General features: G+C 51.9%; 3 protein-coding genes across 11 annotated transcripts in view; 1 reads left to right on the forward strand and 2 right to left on the reverse strand.

Annotated features, from left to right (window-relative positions):
• Gjc1 (gap junction protein gamma 1) overlaps window positions 1-16937 on the reverse strand; it is a 31360-nt gene extending 14423 nt beyond the window's left edge. For 2 of the 7 annotated variants that reach the window (XR_001200317.3, XM_013148148.3), the window contains exon 1: window positions 13149-16937. Coding sequence is in view for 1 of the 7 variants with exons in the window: in XM_013148148.3 (XP_013003602.1) it covers window positions 13149-13296 (148 nt within the window). In the remaining 6 variants the exon portion in view is untranslated. Of the gene's footprint in view, window positions 1-270; window positions 4152-10624; window positions 10802-13148 lie in introns of those variants that run through there. The other 5 variants (XM_063251718.1, XM_023563304.2, XM_013148149.2 and 2 more) reach the window with 5 other exon arrangements.
• On the forward strand, window positions 16929-19176 carry Higd1b (HIG1 hypoxia inducible domain family member 1B). The gene is made up of 4 exons (XM_063251723.1): window positions 16929-17371; window positions 17917-18060; window positions 18359-18493; window positions 19071-19176. Exons 2-4 carry the CDS (start codon window positions 17961-17963, stop codon window positions 19133-19135), a joined length of 300 nt encoding a protein of 99 aa, XP_063107793.1. The 5' UTR covers window positions 16929-17371; window positions 17917-17960; the 3' UTR covers window positions 19136-19176.
• Window positions 19177-19365: 189 nt separating this feature from the next.
• Eftud2 (elongation factor Tu GTP binding domain containing 2) overlaps window positions 19366-21282 on the reverse strand; it is a 33551-nt gene continuing 31634 nt past the window's right edge. For all 3 annotated transcript variants that reach the window (XM_003465735.5, XM_013148144.3, XM_013148145.3), the window contains exons 24-28: window positions 20698-20816; window positions 20518-20612; window positions 19963-20116; window positions 19767-19874; window positions 19366-19584 (exon numbers count right to left, since the gene is read on the reverse strand). In XM_003465735.5, the coding sequence (XP_003465783.1) occupies window positions 19489-19584; window positions 19767-19874; window positions 19963-20116; window positions 20518-20612; window positions 20698-20816 (572 nt within the window). In that variant the 3' untranslated portion in view covers window positions 19366-19488. The remainder of the gene's footprint in view (window positions 19585-19766; window positions 19875-19962; window positions 20117-20517; window positions 20613-20697; window positions 20817-21282) is intronic.

Raw genomic sequence — 21282 nt, forward strand, 5'->3', positions numbered from 1 at the left:
CATTTTAAGTGGAAGTTAATTCCACATGAGTGCTAATAGATGTTTAATAACTGGCTGGTGATAATTCCTAAATAAAAGAACCCACAGCTAACTACAAACGGTAATCAATGTGTTCCAAACAAGAAAACAATTTATTTTCAGAGTTCCTGATGATGGACAATATTTGGGAAACACAAAACGTAATTCACTGTGAATCAAATTGTAAAACCTCCTGGGAAGAGAGTAGCTTCAGATCTTGGCTCTGTCAAGCAAGGAGGAAATGAAACGCACATTGTGAGCTGAAGTGCCAATTTGCTCTGGCAGCGAGCCGCGCTCCCGGGGCTGCAGAGCATCCGGGCACCGGCTGGAGGGGAGTGCAGCAGGGACAAGGCGGTGTTCAGGCAGCCAGAGGGGCTCTGTCTTCATGCACAACGATGCTGTTGGGACACGTGTCCAGGCAAGCTGCGCCCTGTTCAGCCCAGTGCTCTGAGCAATGCCCAACCTGGGAAATGAACATAGCTGAGACAAAAATAAGCACACATTTCCAACTCAACTCTGCTTACAATGCTTAAGCTCCACAGGGCGCCTGACAGCTCTGCAGACGTGGCCAGCAGCTCTGCATGGCGGGTTCAGGCAGTCCTCACCGAGAGCCTTAGCTGGGCGAAGTGGCACACACCTGTAACCCCTGGGGAGGCTGAGGCAGTCCAAGGCCCCCTGCAAGGTCCCCAGCGCTACACACTGAGCCCTCAATCAAAAAGAATGCCCTGGCCCTGCCCATTAGACTTTAAGGGGACACAAGTGTGTGACCTAGTGAGCCAGCACACAACATGTCAGAATCCTGGCACTCAGGACTGGGCAGGAGGATGGTCAGGTTCAGGGCCAGTTGGGTTACATGAGAGCCTGTCTTAAAAAAAGAATCTTGGGGCTGGGGATTTAGCTTAGTGGCTTAAGCGCCGGCCTGGCAAGCGCGAGGTCATGAGTTCCATCCCCAGCACACACACACACACACACACAAAAACAAACAAAAAAACTCATATAATTCAACTGTCTACAGTGGTATACAAAAAATCCAAAATTATACAGACAAAATCAAATGAGCCAGGTATAGTGTCACACATTTGTCAGTCCAGTACTCTGAGAGCTGAGGCAGGGGGAACGCAAATTCAGACCCAGCCTGGGCAATCTAGGGAGACCCTGATTCAAAATTAAAAAATACAAGAAGGGCTGGGGGCATAGGCTCAGGGTTCAGTCCCCCATACTACAAAAATGAATGAATAAAGATCCTAGTGAAAAAATGAGAAGTGACTACCAATGGTGTGCAGTTTCTCCTGAGGGGAAATAAAAGTATTCTAAAATTGATTTTGGTGATAATTATATAACCTTGTAGATACACTGAAAACATGAAATTAGACATTTTAAATGAGTGAGCTATAGTGTATATGAAATATATTTCAGTAAAGCTGTTTTTGAAAATGTTAATGTCCGCTGTGGGCTCAATCTCTAGTATTGCTAAAAATAAATATCTAAATAGCTAAAAGGCCACCATGTCCCCTACGTCCACCTGACAGACAAGATCCAGTCCCCTAGGGCTGGGATGGTCCTCTATTGTGGTTATTGGGGTGTCTTGCTCCATACAGGGCAGGGCTGACGAAGTTTTTAGAGCCCTCAGTGACACAGTCAGCCCACTACAGCACAGTGCGGTAGGCTCACCAGCACTGCCACAGCAAGCCTGCAGCACCTCTGGCCTCTGCCAACTGTTGACAGCCAAAAGCACTGTCAGATGCCCTCAGGGGAAAGACCACTTTCCATGGCTAGGATATAGCTCAGCAGCGTAAGTGCCTGCCTGGCAAATACAAGGTCCTAAGTTGGATTCTTAGGACCAAAACCATATATGTATATTGGTTTTGGTTATTTAAAATGGGGCTGGGGATGTAGCTCAGCAGCATAGTGCCTGCCTGACAAGCACGAGGCCCCGAGTTCAATTCCTGGTCCCCCCCACCCGTGAAAAAGGCTGCCATCCACTCAGAGCCACTGGTTTAAACTGGTATGGTAGCACTCCTGTCTCAGCATATGAGGTGCAAATTTGAGGCCACCCAGCAAGATTCTGTCACAAGCACACAAACAAGACAGGAAGACTATGACTGTGAGGCCAGCCTGGGATGCATAACAAGATTCTGCCTAAAAGAACAACAGAGCCGTTGGTTTGTTTTGATCCTCAGACAAAAGGAGTCCCAGAAAGGACCCGTGTGGGACTGGTAGAGAACACTCACTTTGCTCACTCACCAGGCCGCTCTCCAGTGAGCACCCAGGCACCCACTCTGCCAGCCTGAAACGATGAGCAATTCCACAAACACCACAGAGCTTTGAAGTGCATATGTCTGCCCCCTGCTCCATGCTGCTGGACCCAGAAACAGTCCTGGGTCCTAAGGCACACAGGTCAGCTCTAGACCAGCAGTTCAGTACCATGCTGACTCCCACCTGGGTCCCTTTCACTGCTGGTTACCAATCTGCTCAAGTGGGAACCCACCAGCCAGCACACTTCTGCTGCTATTCAGTGTCTCCTATAATAAACGCTCAGTAACAGAGCTGGCAGAGCTGTGCTATGAAACAAAAGCCCTCTGAGAACTTTTAAGAGTAAGTTAGGGTCCAACTTTCATAAAATTTGCACACATTCCTACAGAACTAATTAAGTCATGAATCACAGAAGAGTGGAAATGTGATACCCAAGCCTTGCTAGCTGGAGTCCAGAGCTTAGTATTTATATGATGAAACAATCTCTTTGGTATACTCAGTTCATCCCCTTGGACACAGGAGTGCAAGACAGAATTTACATAAAATTGCACTCCAGAGTAAAATACAGGCTAGTGGATCCAGAGGGTGGTTCTAAGGTTTTAAGGATGTATCAGGCTAAGGATGATGGTTCACACCTCTGCTCCCAGCTACCAGGAAGATGGAGCAGTGATCACAAATTCAGGGCCACCCTAGTTACTTAGCAATGAGATCCTGCTGCAAAACCAAAAAACAAACAAACAAAAAGCCCAAACTCAAAAACCAGTAAAACAATTTTTTTCTTTGACTTGAAAGAAAGGAAAGCAAGGGTGTATTAATGGGCTGAAAGTGTGGCTCAGTAAAAGAGCACTTGCCACCCACACATGAGCCCCTGGGCTCCATTCTCAGCATCACAAAAAAATAAAAGACACCCATGTCAGAGGATGACAGCATTCTGGTGTGTGTGTGTGTGTGTTGCCCTGACTTTATACACTGAGGCCTTTGACTCTCTAGGCAGCCCAGGCTGCCCTTAACTCACAATCCTCCTGCTTCAGGCTCCTAAGCAGCTGAAATTACAGACAATACACTTGTATTTTGTCGTTGTTGTTGTTACAGGGTCTACCATGTAGTTCAGACCACCCTTCAGCTCTCTACATAGCCAGGCTGGCCTCAAACTCACAGTGCTTTTCCTACCTCAGTCTCCTAAATGTGGAGATTGCAGACATGTGCCACCACACTCAACAGTGGCATACTGCTGAACCTAGTTACAGGCGAGTTCTATAAAATGGTTTACTGGACATGTGAAAATGCTGCAGGGGCATTCTACCTACCCTAACCACTGCTTCCCTGTCTCTCTGTGATGTCAGGAGCCCATGTTGTTTTTCTTTTCTTTTCTTTTTTTTTTTTTTTTTTTTTGAGACAGGGTCTGTATGCATCTCAGGCTGGCCTTGAGCTCCCTTTGTAGCCCAGGCTAGTCCCAAACTCCCAAGGATCCTCCTACCTCAGCCTGAGTGCTGGGATTATAGACATGAGCCACCACACCCGGCTCGAAATTAATTTTTTCTTTTTTCTCTTTGGTACTGCGGATTGAACTCAGGACTCCGCACTTGCCAGGCAGGCGCCTACTGCTGAGCTACATCCCCAGCTCCCTGTGTTGTCAGGGATTCTTCTGTTGCAGGAACAGTAGGCCCATGAAATTCAGTATGGACTCAATAGGCCCATCTCTCTGGAGTCACATTAATCACTCGAACATGGCCCTAGATGGATGTGCAGTCTGAAGTACTCTGCTATTTATGGCTTTGGAGATTAGCTAAACTGCAACCCACCACTGACTACTGCAGGCAGGAACCACTTACCTGCATTTTACTACCTATGTTAAGAAGCTGTGGGGCTGGGGATTTAGCTCAGCGGCATAAGCGCCTGCCTTGTAAGCAGGCAGTCATGAGTTCGATCCCTGGTACCGATAAAAAGCGAAAAAGACCAGAAAAAAAAAAAAAAAAAAAAAAAAAAAAAAAGAAGCTGTGCTCATATAGATGTAATTTTGGGGCTTTTTGTTTTGTTTTGTTTTTTATCGGTACGGGGGATTGAACTCACAACCGCCTGCTTGCATGGCAGGTGCTTATGCTGCTGAGCTAAATCCCCAGCCCCCCATACAGATGTAATTTTAAACCCTAGGGCAAAAACAAATAAAAAGCAAAAGAAACAGAACTTGTAACATTTTTTTTTTTTTTTTTTGTCTTTTTCCTTTTTATCGGTACCAGGGATCGAACTCATGACTATCTGCTTGCAAGGCAGGTGCTTATGCCACTGAGCTAAATCCCCAGCCCCCAGAACTTGTAACTGTTGAGCATCCTCTACCTGCAGTTAAAGCACTGAGGTGTCACTGGCTGTAACCCCAGCACTCCAGGCCTGATGGGTAGACAGCAAGTTGCCAGACCTGTCCCCAAAATGAACAGAAGGGTGGTTGAGTGAGAAGAGAAGAGAGTGGCTTACTCTTCATTCTGCCGCGTATCCGTTTTGAGAGTCTCCCTAACCTGTCTGCCCAGGCTGGCCTTGAACTTGGGACCCTCCTGCCTCAGCTCTGGAGTAGCCAGGATCACAGATGTGCCCTGCTCACTACCAACCCTTTCCCACCTCTAAGATCTTGCACCACATGATGCACTACCTACTCAAAAACTGACCTTGGGGCTGGGCTCAGCTGTACAGCACTTGCCTAGCATGTTCAAGGCCCTGGGTTCCCCAGGGCCAGCTGAAGCAATCTACTCTCTCAAAAGCAAAAGCAACTTTAAACTATCTTGGCAGTGCACACCTGTCATCTCAGCATGCTGTGAGGCTGAGATGGGGAACTTAGCAACTTAGCAAGATTCTGTCTCAAAATAAATGATAAAAAAGGACTAGGGATATAGCTCAGTGTGAAGGCCCTAGGTTCAATTCCCAGTACTGCCCCACAAAATCTTTAAAAAGCTGATTAAGTAAAATTCTCAAGTTACAGAACTGTCTATGTCACCTTTGATATGTAAATATATAAAAGCCAAAGCTGCTCAGGACAGTAATTATACTGACCCAAGTTGGCCCAGAAAACGGGGGGGGGGGGGGGGGGGGGGAATCAGTTCCAGAAGTAGATATGGCAGTCAAAGAACTAACCTTCAGTTTCCTCATTTCATCTGACGATGTGCATGAGTCCACTGGACTCACCTTCCGGGTCTCCACACTGTGCAGACCCCACCGCTGCATTTTTGGCCTTGTAAAGTGAGATCAGGCAACAGCTGCCAAATGCTCACCCAGCTCTGTGTCTATACAAGGTACAAAGGAAGCACAGAAGCCTCACTGTCCACCTCACCTCAGCCAGCAACCACAGAGCCTGGGGAGCACTCAGAAAACCCCACCCTGAGTGAGCCACGGATCTGGGCTGTGCAGACAGACATTACTCCCAACTCGACACAAATGCTGAAACAGGGATCACCCAAACAACCAAACTAGTAAATCCCAGCCAGGCTTGGTGGTACGCCTGTAACCCTAGCCACTGGAGAGAGCGAGGCAGGAGGATCTCAAGAGTAAAGCCAACATAGGAGAACTTAGAAACAACTCAAGATAAAAGAGAAAAAGGGCTGGGGATGTAGCTCAGTAGCCCCTTTATTGAATCCCCACCACCACAGAAAAGAAAAGAAAACAGAGATGCATCAAGCAAAAGGTAAGTGCAGGTTACAAGAGTACCTCTGAAGGTGTGCCTAAACTATCTTAGGAAGAACAGAAAGACTCCTGCAGGTGCCACTCAAGGAGGCCAGGAAGAGTAAAGACCTGCCCTGGAGGCAAGGAGTCAGTCACAGTACATGCTAAAAATATCTCTTTGGTTAGATCATGTGGATTTTTTTTTTTTTTAAAAAAAACAGGGTCTTACTATTAGTTAAGGCCAGCCTTGAACTGAGTATATAACCAAGGCTGTCCTCCAACTCTCAGAGATCTTCCTATCTCAGCCTCCAAAGGCAACTTAGCAAGACCCTGTCTCAAAAATGAAAAGGGCTGAGGCTGTAGCTCAGTTCAAAGGCCCTGTATTCAATTCCTAGTACCAAAAAAAAAAAAGAGAGAAAGAAAATGACAATTCTAGCTGTTATGGAAAGAATATAAGAGTTTATATTGCTTAGGGATACATATACAGCAAAAAGACAGAATTAGAAAGGATCAAGCTGACGATTACCGCCAGGAAAAAGGCTGTGGACGAGGCTGTCACCCAGAGGTGCAGGACCTGCTCATAGTAACAGTGACTTCTTGAGTTATAAGGTGGGCCTCAGGCACTTACCACAGTGGTGCTGCTTTTCCACAGATCTGGTGCCTTTATTTAGCACTACAGTGAATTGGTGCTCTTAACCACTGAGCCACATCCTCAGTCCTTTTAAAAATGTTCTTATTTTGAGACAGAGTCCTGCTGATTTCCCTAGGCTGGCTTTGAATATATGCATCTCCCACCTCAGCCTTCCGCAAGGCCAGCCATTACAGGCATGTACCCTGCACAGCCTCTGTTTTTGCTCCTCATTTGAAGCACTGAGGATTGAACCGCAGCCTCTGCACGGAGCTGCATCTTGTCTCTCTTATTACCATTAGTTTCTAGATCTGAGACAGGGTCTTACTGAGTCTCTTACTTGTTTAGGCTGGGCTCCAACTTTCGCTCCACTTGCCTCCCATCCTGTTCTGCCTGGATGACAGGTATGTACCACCCTGCCCAGTGACAGCTTTCTTCTTCTTCTTTTTTTTTTTTGGGGGGGGGGTCTTTTTTGAGACAGGGTCTCACTAAGCAGTTCAATCTGGACTTGAGCTCACTTTATAGCTCAGGCTGGTCTCAAACTTGCAATGATTGTCCTGCTTCAGCTGGAATTACAAGAGTGCACCACTATGCCAGGCCTTAAAACTGTATTTGTTCTTCATTCTTTTGTTTGTTTGTTTTGTTTTTGGGTACCAGGGATTGAACTCACGACTTCATGCTTGTCAGGCAGGTGCTTATGCTGCTGAGCTAAATCCCTGGCCCTGTTCTTCATTCTTAATAAAAGTCGAATGAGGAGCCAGGTGTGCTGGCGCTACTTGGGAGGCCAAGTGACTTGGACCAAGCTCCCAGCTACTTGGGAGGCCAAGGCAGAAGGGTCACAAGTGCAAGTACAGCCTGAGATTCAGCAAGACCCTATCTCAGAAAAAAGAAAAAGGATGGAGCTACAACTCAAACAGGGCCCTGAGGTGAATCCCCAGTACCATAAATGGTAAGAAGAAAAAAATCTAGTGCGGGCTGGGTGCAGCTCTTGCAGGGCAGCAGCCTGGCATATGTGAGGCCCTGGGCTTGGTCCCCAGACACCAAACAAAACTGAAGGCGGAAACCATTTAGAAAGAGGCTAACATGCTCTTAGGAGGAGCCAGGCTAGGAGTCTGACCTCAGAGAAGGACGAGCCCACCTCAGCCTAGCACGGGGATTTCAGGCAGGGGGACTGTGAGTTCAAAGCCACCTGAGCTACACTGCAAGACTCTGGCTGCAAAAAAGAAAGTCTACTAGGTATGGTGGCCCTCGTCTCTGATCCCAGCATTCAGGAGGCTGAGGAAGAAGGATCACAGCAAGTTTGAGCCAGTGTGGGCTACAGTGAGTTCAAAACTAGCCTGCAAGCACAGCACAGCAAAACAAACAAAAGAAAACACCAACTACCAAAAGAAAAGGTCTGGCCTCAATCAAAAGTTGATTAAAAAAACACACACACACATTGATAGAACCACTTCATGAAACATAGAACACTTTGAAATTCACATTGGAAAGTTCAGCTTAGAGCACCTCTGAGTGTCTCAGTAGAAACTCCAAATCAGTAGGCCAAAATCACAGCAGGGGTCTGGATCACATAAAAATTTAGCTTTCAAAATGTGTATGGTAAAAAAATATATATGTATGGTAACCGGGAGCACAGAAGGGCAAGTCTAGAGCGGGCGGACAGAAAGACTAAGAAAAGGCCTGTGCAGAGGGGAAAATGAGCCCAAAAGGAGACAGCCCTTAAGGCTGAAAGCTTCAAATCCAAACATACTAGGGCTCCAGGAAGCAGAGAGGGATGGGTCAAGGGGGCGCACTAAAGCACCATCATACTCTGCTCTGAGCATTCCCCAGCGGAGCACCGCAACTCATTCATAAGTAACAGAAAATTCAGTCAAAACCAAGGAGTCCTACAAAAAAACAGAAGAAAACAGCTGGAGTGGCCACATGGGAGCTGAAGACAGGGGATCTCAAGTTCCAGGTTAGCCTGAGCAAGATCATCTCAAAAAACTTTAAAGGACTGTGGGTGTAGCTTGGTGCAAAGGTTCTGAATTCAACCCTAGTACTGTGAGGGAAATATATTTTGAGAAAAAAAATGTAGTATTGATTTTTGTTGCACCTGGTTCAAAACATTCATTGGGGCCAAGACTTCAGCCAGGGTGTATGTCCACCATGAGAGGGGCCCAAGGTCCTCTCTCCAGCATAAGTTTGCTGAATGAATAGGTGCCAGAACATTTATTTATACATTTACTAGTTCCTCATTTCTTTCTTCGTGTGTGTGCACGTCTGTATAGTACTGGGGACTGAACCCAGGATCTTTTGCCCTGAACTGCAACCCTTTTTAAATGTTTTATTTTGAGAAAAGGTGTAGGTAAATTGCTTAAAGTCCTCAGGTTGGACTTGAACTTTTGATCCTCCTGCCTCAGCCTCCCAGACAGCTGGGATCACAGGTGTGCCCTGCCACACAGGCTACACCGGATCATTTAGTAACACATCCGTGGCAAGCAATACAGCCTCAAAGAAGCTTCAACTCTAAGCTCTACTCATACATTCCTCAGAAAACTGCGTTTTTCTAAAAGCAAAATGCTATCTATAAAAACATCATCTTGTCCCAGTTTTAGGAATACCCTTTGGTAACATATTCCACAGGTCTGAAAGCCAAACCTTTGCCAGGGAATGCCCTCAGCCAACTGCAGACTGTAAAACTCAGTAACATAATGCTAGTCACTCATTCTCAGGATAAACAATCCATTTTAGTAGGTCCTTATTGTCAACTTAAACTCATGAGCTGTAAGTGGCAAGTCCAAAAACAACTGCTCCCATTTAGCTGCTCTGTAACTGTTCAGAGCTGTCTTTTGTTTGACTGTGTACTTGCGATTGAATCCAAGCTACATCCTTCACACCAAGCTACATCCCAGTCACTTTACTATTTTATTATTTTGAGGCAGGGTCTTACATATAGCCCAGGCTGGCCTTGAGCTTTCTGTGATACTCCTGCCTCAGCTGCCCCTGTGCATGATCAGCTCTTTGCCCAAATTTTTCTCAATATTCTCAATAGGAGCCTCCTAGGTGCAAGAGTAAGTAATTATACCCCTAGCTGCACTTAACTATTTGGTTTACCGAAACACACACTCCCTCGTTAATTCTGAAATGTGAACTTCTAGTAAAGCCAGTTCCTTGGAACAGGGCGCACAGCGCTGGATTAGTGGGGCGAGCGCTTGGTAGTTGTTCACAGAGCCGGCGCTCCGGGTTTTATTACTTCTCGTATCCCGACCCAATCACTGAGGCTACAGTGAGCCCGCAGCTGGGAGGGAACGGCGAATCAAACGCCGAGCCTTGCATTCCCTCCTTTCGGCTGATTTATAAAACACATTAATCAACGAAGGCCAACAGTCATCCTTTATGTATGATCACTGTGCTGGAGTTCTGTAAACTCCCTAAATTGTCGGCACTAAGGCTAAAGCCCGTCTATCTTCAGGGACGAAACGGAAAAGTTCGGGTCGCCCGCTCCCGCCTTCCTGAGCCGGGGGCACCTGGAGCCGGAGGCTCCTGGGCAGAGAACCGCCCGCCGAGAACCACCCGCGTCGGGCGTCGTCGGGAGACAGCGGACTTCGTCTTCTCTTCACACGCTCTGCCCTGGCGCCTGCACAGCGCTTCGGACTGGGCCGGACGGACCAGGCCGGGCGTCCCCTCTGAGGACGATCCCGGACTCCACTTTGGGGAGGGGGATCCTCTGGCGCTTTCTGCTCCTCAGGGATCTACACCCCTTCGTGGGCAGAGTACGGCTTCACAGCGGTTCCACCCGAGTCCCCGGCCGCGCGCAGTACAGGCGTCCCGGTCCGGACCCCTCGGCAGGCCGCGATCGCGGGTCCTCGCCGGCCCGGGCCCCACGAAGCGGCGGGGCCCCACGCCCGTCCCTCGCCCACCCGCCAGTCCCCGCGGCCCAGGACAAAGCGGCGGCCGTTCCGGCGCGAAGAAGCCGGGGGCGGCTCCCCGAGCGCGGGACAAAAGCCGCCCCCTCCTCTGCCGGACGACGCGGCCCGCTCCTCCCGGGACCCCGCCCCGCCGCGCCCGCCGCGGCCCGCCGCGGCCCGCGCCCCTCACCCGGCGGCGGGGTCTCCCGAGGCCGCCTCCTCCGCCGGGCCTCCGCCCGCCCCGCCGGCCGCCGCTTCATGAGCCCCGCGTCGCCATCGCCGCCGCTGCTGCCTGCGCCTCGCTCTCCCGCTCTCGCCGCCGTCTCGGGGTCGGTCTCCGGCCGCCGCCGCTCGCTCCCGCCTTTGCGCCCGCGAGGAGCGCCTGCGCACTGCGGCCGGGGGCGGGGCGGGCGGCCAGGGGGCGGGGCTGTGCGTCCGCGCCTTGCCAGCTCGCGGACCCGCGTGGCCCCGGGCTCTCGGAGACCCCTGCGCGCCGGCGCCTCAGCTGCGCCCCATGAGCGCCCCAAAACCCATCGCGTGGTCTCCGCGCGTTATAAGTGTGAAAATCCCCAAAGCTTGTACAGTGCGACTTCGGAACCGACGTCCCGTTGGAGCAGCGCCGGCGCCTCCGGCAGTGAGGGGCCGCGTGCGGCCGCGGGGATGTTTTCCAGAAACTTTTAAATCTGGACTTTTGGCTGCTCTCCAAAAGTCACGAGGGAAAAAAATACCTCCTTCGAGCCTGTGCCTCGCTCTCGTGTGGCGCTGCAGCCCCTACGCGAAGCCAGGGAACACTTGGTAAAGCGTGGCGGGGCGCTCGGGCATAGCCCCCTGTCCGCTTATCCTGGCGCCAGGGAGGAATCGGGCAGAGCAGCGTGGGCGCACTCGCAGGCCGCGTGGCCCCGAACAGTAGCATTCCCACAGCCTGCCAGCGCGAGGTTGTTTCCGAGCCCTGACAGTGAATACTGAGGCAAAACCCACGAATCCACCGTGTGCCTGCCCTCCACAGAACAGTGTGCATCTGCACACGTGTGTCAAAACCCTGGCCCAGAGTGCGCAGCAGCGCTGTTCACAAGGGCAGAGATACTGGAAGGAACCCCAAACGCCCACCAGCCACAAAAGGGAACCAGGAGCCTCTCATCACAGGACTTATAGACAGTACCCGGGCTGCAGAGAGGGCCAACGCCACACACCAGAGGTGAATCTCACGACAGTGTCTATGGATAGGAAGTCCAAAAACGAACAAATAATAATCAAAAACAGCAATCCTAGGCTGAGGCAGTCCAGCCAGCAGTCACCTTGCAGATAGGGTGGTTATGGTGGGTGAACGGGGCTGGGAGCAGCTGGCCCTATTATGTGCTTGAGCCAGACACTGAACACACAGGTGAATTCATTAGTACATGGAGCCTGACACTCCACTGATTTATTTATTTTTTGTTACAGGGATCAAACTTGTTACCTCATGTTTACCAGGCAGGCCCTTATGCTGTTGAGCTAAATCCCGGGCTATTTATCTAGTTTTGAGACAAGGCCATGCTCTGTACTGCAGACTGGCCTTAAACTCACTGAGAACCTCTTGTCCCCAGCATTTGAAATCCCAAATGCTGGGATTCTAAGCACATACCATCATGCCCAGGTTGACACCTTTTATTTTGAAAAATTAGAAGGGCTGGGGATTTAGCTCAGCAGCATAAGCGCCTGCCTGCAAGCGCAACGTCTTGAGTTCCATCCCAGGTACCAAAAAAAAAATTAGACATAGCATTAAAATATTTGATTACATAATATGCAAAATCTGTAAATAAACGTGCATAACTTTATATACATATATGATCAAATGTTCATTAGGCATTATGTTCCTGTAAGTTCATGAATGAACCTGCCAGGAGAGGCTACCCTCCCCCATCCTCCACAATGCTAGGGATTGAACTCAAGGTTCTTGCACTCAGCTGTTCCCCCAGCCCTTTTTAAAATTTTTATTTATTTAGTCTTTTTGAGACAAGGTCTCCTCACTATACAGTTCAGGTTGAACTTGAGCTCTGTTGCCCAGACTTGTCTTGAACTTGAAACAATTCTCCTGCCTCAGCCTCCCAAGTGCTGCAGATGTACAGCACCACGCCCAGTTTAAAGTTTGAATCAGTAAATTATCCAAATTGGGCTTGAACTTTTAGTCTTCCTGCCTCAGCCTCCCAGGTGGCTGCAGCACGCCCCCCCTGGCCTCCTGGGAAGGCCTTTTTGCCTGTCACCACCACCATCATCACCACCACGCGGCGTGTAGGCTGGGAATGATGTGGTTTTCATCTGCATCTGTTACCTCCCTGGCAAGCCTACAGCACGCTGAGAGGACTGGAGACACAGCCCCAGGGTTGAGCCCTTACTTGGCATATCAAGGCTCTGGTTCAGTCTCCAGCACCATAAAAAAAGGGGAAAAAAGGAAGACAGTAAAGTGAGCCAGACACTGGCACATACCTGTAATTCCAGCTGCTTGGGAAAGTTCCAGCCCAGCCTGGGCAACTTAGCAAGACACTAAATCAAAAACTTTTAGAAAGGGGTAGGGATAGAAACCCTGCCTACTTTTCAGGGCCCTAAGTTTAATCCTCAAAATGACAAAAACTTTTAAAGATAGAATTGATACTCAAGGAAACTAGGTTATTTTACCCCTGGATAGTTTAAAAATCTACCTGTAGCCAACACTCCTATCGCCCAGCCAGGCCACTCACCTCTCCTTGCATCCTGATAGCTGGAACACCCAGGTGGTCTCAGAATACAGGAGCAGGGTGCAGTTGCAACAGGGCCTGGAGGGACAGCACAGGTCTGGTCTCCAAGTCCTGGCAGGAGTGGCAGAGCCCAGGACTGTGAGAACCACATGGCTTTTTATTCACATGGGGCCAGCCAGGAAAGGATCAAACTCACTGAGAACTCAAGGGCTGCCCTGGGACTCTGGTCGAGGAACGCAGGGTCAGCCTGGAGGCTGCAGTGTGTCACTGTTTCCATTACACACTTCCCGGGTCCCTCTCAGCTGGGGCTGAGAGCAGATTCCTCCGTCTGGGAGGCCCAAGAGGTAGGGGCTGGGAGGGCTTAGCAGGAGCCAGGCAGGGATGGGCTGGGGAGAGATAGGTGCTGAGCCTCCCACTTCTGGGACCTTGCAAACCTGTTACCCTGTGTGCAGGGTATCAGCTGAAGCAGATCTGTCTGTTGTAAAAGAATATTTTTTTTAAATAAGTAAAACAAGTATCTAGGAGGAGCTGCTGGAAGGCCCTGGGGTTCTGTCAACTGTTGTTGTGTAGGTCAGCTTCTTCAGAGGTCAGGTTGGGTGTTGGTGTGCACGTGGGGAGTCAGAGTACCTACTATGTCTCCCTACAAACACAGGCTTGAGGAAGAGGGCAGAACATGGTGTGCCAGCCTGGGGAGGAGTGGGCAGGTCTGTGTTCAAGTCCTCTCTGCCTGGCTGTGCATGCCTTGATGCTGGAAGAACCAGATTGGCCCACATTGGGCAAGTGCTGCGCTGCCATTTATTCATTTTGAGATGGGTCAAGGACAGGATGCTTGTGAGTTGCAATACATTGATTTTCCATTGTAGTGGCCGAGAGTGGCCAGCATGGCCGTGGCAGGGTGGCCCCACCCATTGCTATGAATCTGGGTGAACTCAGAACTTCAGTTTTCCGGTCTGTGAAATGGGAATAAAATCACTTCTTGGAGGGCTGGAGATTTAGCTCAGCAGCATAAGCGCCTGCCTTACAAGCAGGCAGTTGTGAGTTCGATCCCTGGTACCAAAAAAAAAACCGAAAAAGACCAAAAAAAAAAAAAAAAATCACTTCTTAGCCACTTGATTAAGATCAGATGTAATGGGAATAAGCTCTCCCTGCTGGAACAGTCGGATTGGTGACATGGAGTGTGCTAAGGGCCTACCCTGGAGGCTCTTGGGATGCAGGTCTTCCTGGAGTTGTTCTGGGCAACAGTGGGTAACTTAGAAACTGGAAGACACCCATGTCAGGGCCATAGCAAGGCATTTCAATCTGAAGCATACACTTGTCATCTCCTGCTGGTGTCTTCACCTCCATGACAGGACACGTGATGCTGGGGATTGAACCTAGAGTGTGTTACATGCTACCCCCCATCTACATCCTGAGCCCTTTTATATCTGTTCTGAGACAAGGTCTCCGTAAATTGCACAAGCTAGGCTCAAATTTGTGATCTTCCTGCCTCAGCTTCCCAGAGTGGTGGGATTACAGGCCCCAAAAGAGAGTCCATCACAAGGCCGGCATCCCTGGTCCCTGCTGCCCCTCAGATGTAGATGCTGCTCCACAGGCTCAGGTTTTTTCCTGAGGTTCTCCAGCCCCAACTCTGTCCCCTACTCCAGCCCCCTCTGGAGCAGCCTCTGCACCTTATCCACTTCACGCTTTGACTCCGCACTCAGGGCTCTCTGGCCTGGCCAGAGCTGTGCATCCCCCCCCACTACCACCACCACTCTGGCCAGCTGCCTGGGGCTATAAATAGCACAGATAGGTTGTCCCAGTCTAGCCTGGTCTGGTGCCTCCCCTCCCCCACATGGTTTTTGCCACCACAGGCTGCACCCAGGGCAGGGTGAGGTGTGCAGTGTCTGGAATTGCCCAAAATACCAACGCTGAAACCTTTCTGACTACGTTTCCCTTTAACTGGCACTGCCATCCTCCAGGTAAACACTACCTCCATCTGGCAAGGGTGTAGACTCCAAGTGTTTGTCCTAAGAAAGCTATTCTTTGAGGAGTCCCACTCTGTGGCCCATGCCGGCCTTGAACTCACAATCTTCCTTTCTCAGCCTCCAGATGCAGGCGTGCAACACAGGGCCTGAGCTCAGAAGCACAAAGACAGGTCAGTCTCCTACCAGTGAACCAAATTTGTCACATGGTTCATCTTGACCCCTCTAAATCAGAAGTTTTATTAAGATAACCTGCTTTGAAAGGGAAGCTTTTATAAGCAAATTACTAATGCAGAAATGTTTACATGGAACTACTTATTAAAACTTGGCATGTTAACAAAAACGATGCTATCGTAATTTTATCTTGTCTGTTTACTAAAACAAGGCTCTCCAGAAATGTGTTCCTTGAAGTTTTGGTTACTGTGTGTCCTCATGAGTTTTTCAAATAAAAAAGAAACTTCACTTTTTCTATTTCAGGACTTCCATCCACTTTGCATTCCCCTAAGGTGGGGGCTGGAATTCAGGCCCTTTTTCTGTCACTTACTGTGACTCTGGCAAGACCCTACCAGCAATGGCCTTGGTATCACAGAGGACTTGCGGACCCCTTAGGGCTGGTGGCAGCAGATGCTAAAGATGGACAGACAAGCCACACACAGCAGTGAGCTAACCACCTGGTCCAGGGAAGGCACCTTGGAAATCACAGCTCCTGTTGCTGCTGTCTCAGCTGGGCAGCGATGTGGTAGATGCATCAGCACCTTCTGGATAGGGCTCTTAGGGCATGGGGCCACAGCTGACCCCCTGCCTGTCCCACCCAGGCGGGACATGTGAGGGCACATGCAGCTGTCACAGGAGCGCCGGGCATACAGGCAGCCAGGGAAGAGGCACCAGGCAGGGGAAAGGTGGCAGGACTACTCTGTGGTCACTATGACCCAGCCTGTCCCAGAGCAGTGAGGCAGGAGAGCCCGACATGGCTGCTGGACAAAGCTCAAGACTGCAAAGGCTCCACCAGTTTGCACAAGCTTCACTCAGGAAGGCAGAGGGCAGAGAGGCCCCTGGTGCCCGGGCCTGTGGGCGTGCACCTCGCAGGCATATCCTTCCTTCCTGCAGCCCAGGCGACTAGGTGGTCTTGCCCCGAGGGTCCTACAGCTTGGCATGGGTGCCTATCACCATGTGGCCCAGAAGTCATATGACCTTTGAGGTCCAGCTTCTTTATCTGAGAGGCTGAGCCCAGACCTCTAGTAAGGGAGGTCACTGATGTCAGTGTTCCCCTGAAACCGTTTGGACTTGGTTACAGCACTGAGGGGTGGACAGGCAGGGGTCCTGCCTGGTCCAGACACACTCTTGTAAGGACTGAGACTGAGTCCAGAGAGCCCATCTCCTGTCAAGGTTCTTTACTGATACTCTACACTATTTGTGAATGCTAGAGCCAGGCATGCATGGCCTGTAATACCAGCATTCTGGAAGGATGAGGCAGGAGGATCTCAAGCCTAACCTGGGAAATTTAGTGACTGAGAGTCTGTCTCGAAATGAAAAGTAAAAATGGGCTAGGGATGTAGCCTGGGGGAGGGGGAGAGACAAGCTGGCAGATGCTGAGGTTGGTATCTATACTCTCAGCTACACAGTAGGCTGAGGCAGGAGGATCACCAGTGGGGGCCCAGCCCACCAATTTGGCAAGACTGTCTCAAAAAATACAAAGGTTTAAAAAGGTCTGGAGAGGGGCTGGAGGTTTAGCTCAGCGGCATAAGCGCCTGCCTAGCAAGCAGACAGTTGTGAGTTCAATCCCTGGTACCGATAAAAAGGAAAAAGACACACACACACACAAAAGGTCTGGAGAGGAAGCCCAGGGCTACAGCACTAGTCAGACACACAGGAGGCCCTAGACTCAACTCCCAGCACCACAAACCAAGACCAGAAACAAAAGTAAAGGGCCCTTGCAGCAGGACAGCTGGGAGCCTGGGGCTCTGCCCACCCCACCTATCTCCCTCTCAGCTTTCCATACTGAACCTGCCCCAGCATCAACAGTTCTAGTTCTCCTCTGCTGGGCCACATGCTGGACTCCTGCGGCAGCTTAACAGATGGGAGTTAAGAACATCCTGTCCTCTCTCCTCCCAGCGCCTCCAACCTCAAAGATTCCATAAATCCTAGCCACTGCTCCCTGACCCCACAGCAGCAACTCCAGCATCAGTCTTCGGCAGCTGACTCTTAGAGCAGCAGTGCTGAGTGGGCTGGCTGCCTGTGCTCCTCCTTCTCCTGGCCGGGCCTGGGGTAAACATTGCAGGCTGGGGACCCAGGGCCATGGTCACTGCTCCCCTAGGGTGGGGACAGAGGGACAGGAAGCTGGTGGCAGTGAGGGCACCTGGTTGGCAGGACCCCATTCTGCCAGGTGGTGAGCAGCAGGCAGGTAGAGCAGCAGGATTTGCAGCCCTGGGCTTGGGCAGAGCTCTGGGGTCAGAATCTGCCCCTTTGATACCAACGCCACAGGGCACAGGCTGTTTCACAGACTGTGCCCGTCACTGAAGTCTGCCCTGGGGCTTGGGTGACCTGAGCTAGGACTGCGAGGCACGGCTATATAGCTTTTAGGAGCGATGTCAACATCAGAGAGCCTCTGTGACCTCCCTGTGCATCCTGGCCCCAGGATTGAGCCATCTGGCTGTGAGAGGGTGGGAAAGAGCCCGGAGTGGCAGGGAAGAGGTAGACATTGGTTGGGGCATGGCTGTGCGTGGCCCAGGTGCCGCTAAGGAACTGGCAGAGGCTGTGCTGGGTGTGGAAAGGGCGCCCCTAAGTCACACAGCTCCAACTGCGCCCTCCAGGACAGGGTTGGGCCCAGGCCTAGCTGGCAGCATCACCGCTCGGGATGTCTACTGATAAAGGCCAGTGGGCACCCCCAGAGGGTGAGGATGGAGTGTCCCAGAAGCTGCTGAGGAAGAGCAGGGAGTCGCCACTGGTGCCTGCAGGTGAGTGGGGAGGACAGGATGGGGTCAGAGGTCATATGGCTCTGTCCACTTTGAAAGGGCCCGACATCACAGAAGATGGAGTGGGTTGCACAGGGAAGGCGGTGGCTTCAGGAAGATGTTGAGCATTGCTGGGCAGGGAGAGAGGCCTGCCACCGGGGTCACAGGCATGAAGACAGCAGCATTCTGCATGTTGAGGGGGCTTGTAAGAAACCCCAGAGGGGGACATTTAACCCAGAGACCCTAGCTCCCATTGGGATCTGGCATGGGGCCTGAGGCCTAGGTCGCTCTCTGCCCACAGGCCTGGCAGCCTGCCTGGGGGTGGCCGTATACCGGATCCACCGGCTGAAGGCTCGAGGCTCCACCAAGCTGTCCATACACCTGATTCACACACGCATGGCTGCACAGGCGTGTGCCGTGGGTGCCATCCTGCTAGGTAAGCACTGCCTGGGGTCAAGGGAGTGCCCTGCAGCCAGAGGCCCAAGATCCAGGCCACTCCGATTCTGAGCCTGCTAAAGGAGCCTGGTCTCCCTGCTGAGCAACCTACCTGGAGAAGTGGTGGGGGTGGGTGAGAAAAATCACCTAGCAGGACACACCCTTGTCTCATTCTCTGAATCTGAGAGCAGCAGCCTCAGGCAGCTAAGGCAGGAGGATTACAAGTTATTTCAAGCTCTCCCTGTCTTTAAAAACAAAGCAGACAGGTACCTGCCAGCTGTGAGTGAACTAATGCTGCTCACTGCCTCAGTGTCCCCAGTTACATGACATCAGTCCCCGGCCTGGCGACTCTCCACACAGGCTGCAGAGGCCCTTAGTGAGGACAGCTCATGTGCCCTGGGAGCTGTCAGGTGGTTGCCTGCGGTGGGGTTGGGTACTTAAGAGCAGCTGCAGGCCCTGGGGTGGAAGAGAAGTGGGAGGCAGGGCTCTCAAGGGGATGGAAACACAGGGACCCCAGGGGAAGCAGAGGCTGGGAACAGGGATTGGTGCCAATGGCACTGCTCTTCCTCCCTGTGCAGGCACCGTGTACTCGATGTACAGAAACTACAGCAAGAGGACGGCCCGGGACGCTGGGGAAGACTAAGGGCTTTGGCCCATGACTGCCCAATAAAGCAGCTCCTGAAATCCAGGCGTCCTTTGTGGGTGGAGGGCACCCTCTGTGGGCAAGCAGGGACAGGGAGGCTGGGGGCCTTAGTAAGCACAGAGCTACTCCTTAGGGACCTGGCCGGAAGAGACTGCAGCTGGGAGCAGCAGCAGCCTCAAGGGAGAGCCATCTACCCAGAACCCAGCAGAAGATGAAAGCCATAGCAGGGCAAAGGGCACAGAGTTCTCTTCATTCACGCATGGGGCCAGAGCACAGAGGGATGGGTGAGAAACAAGAGTCCACAAGAGTCCCTGGACGGCGGTTCCAGCTGCTCCACCCCTAGGGCAGGAGGCTCACATCGGATAGTTGAGCACCACATCCTGCTTGGCCAGCTCCAGCAGCATGGGGTCATCAAAGAACTTGCTGATGCTCACATCCTCACTCAGGCCCTGTGGAGAGGACAGGGCAGGCACTGCAGCTACTTGGGGACCAGGACATGGCCCATAACTCTGTACAAGGACAAGGACTGCACCTTCCACCCAGTCACAGACAAAGCTTGGTTTATGGTACAGGAAGAGGCCTGAGAAGAGCTTGGGGGTTGGGATGGGGGCAGCAGCTGAGGAACACACACCTTCCTGCGCCGGGTCTTGATCATGAACTCTCGAGCCAGATGTGGGGCTGGCTGTGGCTCCAAGGGCCGGATGACGATGCTTTTGTCCAGGGGGTCGCCGGGCACAATCTGGAAAGTACAGGGCCTTAACAGGATGCTTCCCCAAGATGCCCAGAGGGACCCCACCCTGAGATTAGCGCCAGCCCCGAGCACTCACCTGCCAGTGGTGGAAGACAGACAGGGAGAAGGCCTGGCCCTGTGTGTGGGTGCGGAGATCAGTCTCAAAGCCGAAGGAATCGATGGCTGGAATGAAGGCTTTGATGGTGTAGAGCGGGGAGCCTGGAATGGGTGCATCCTGAGTCACGTGCCCCCTGGGACAGACCGAAAAGGGTGGGTCTCAGACCAGCATGGTGGCACACACCTGAGATCCCTGCACTCAGGCTGAGGCAAGAGAATCCCAAGTTTGAGCCCAGCCTGGGCAACTTGGTGAGATCTAGTCTCAAAAAGGGCTGAGTATGTCTCTGCAAAAGGGTTTAGTTCCTAGTTCTGCCCTGCCAGGTGCTGAGCTCTGGGTTCTGCTATTCCCATGCCCACTGCAGCCCCAAATCACCAGCAAGGGAGGGGTATTGAGACTGAAGCCCAGTGGGCAGACGAGCTCGGACTCCCAGGACCAGAACTGGGAAGAGCATGCCACCCCATCGACCTCCTCTCACAGGCCTGGGGGTGCCCTCAGGCTACGGTACGCTCAGGGATCCCAGCCCAGGCTGCTCACCTGCGCCGGGCTAAGACGGTATACACGGCAGACACGCAGTCTGCGGGTGCCTGCACCTCCACAAAGTAGTAGGGCTCCATCAGGCGGGGTGTGGCCTGCAGTGGGTGAGAGCAGCTCTGATGATGGAACGGAACCCCCAGGTGCCCAGGTCCAGGAGCCCTGCCCGCCACTGCCCCTTACCATGAGGAAGGCAGAGTAAACCACCCTCCGTGCCGTGGGGATGATCTGGCCCCCGCCCCGGTGCAGGGGCTCTTGGGCCACCACAGCATCCAGGATCTTAAACTTGACGTTTCGAATCACTGGGAGGGAAGAGGAGACAAGACAGCTGCCGAGGGCCAAGGCAGCAGGGCGGAAGGTCTCCCCACCATGGAAACCATGCGAGCAGGGACCCAGGCCAGGGCCTAGGGCAGGGGCACAGGGTTAGCCTTGTGCCCCATCTGAAGGCTGTAAAGTCTTCTGAACACGGGGCAGGTTCTGAGAGCTGCACCCTGGGTCCCCCCAAAGTCCCTTATGGGTTCTTGATTATTTGCTGTAGTGGGGACTGAATCTGGAGCCTTCTCACTGAGCGACATCCTCAGCCACTTTCCCTGCGCTTTTGATGAGCTCTCACTAAGTTACCACACTGTCCAGGCTAAACCTGTGGCTCCTCCTGCCTTAGCCTCCCAGTACTAGGGTGCAGGGTGTGTTCCTGGGTCTCCCTCCTATGGATACTGCCCCTGCAACACACCCAGCATGGACCCCTCTTAGGAACAAGGCCAAGTGCCC

This window comes from Cavia porcellus, unplaced genomic scaffold (genome assembly GCF_034190915.1).
Source record: "Cavia porcellus strain 051 isolate PalLab524CR breed Dunkin Hartley unplaced genomic scaffold, mCavPor4.1 scaffold_6, whole genome shotgun sequence".
Classification (NCBI taxonomy): domain Eukaryota; kingdom Metazoa; phylum Chordata; class Mammalia; order Rodentia; family Caviidae; genus Cavia; species Cavia porcellus.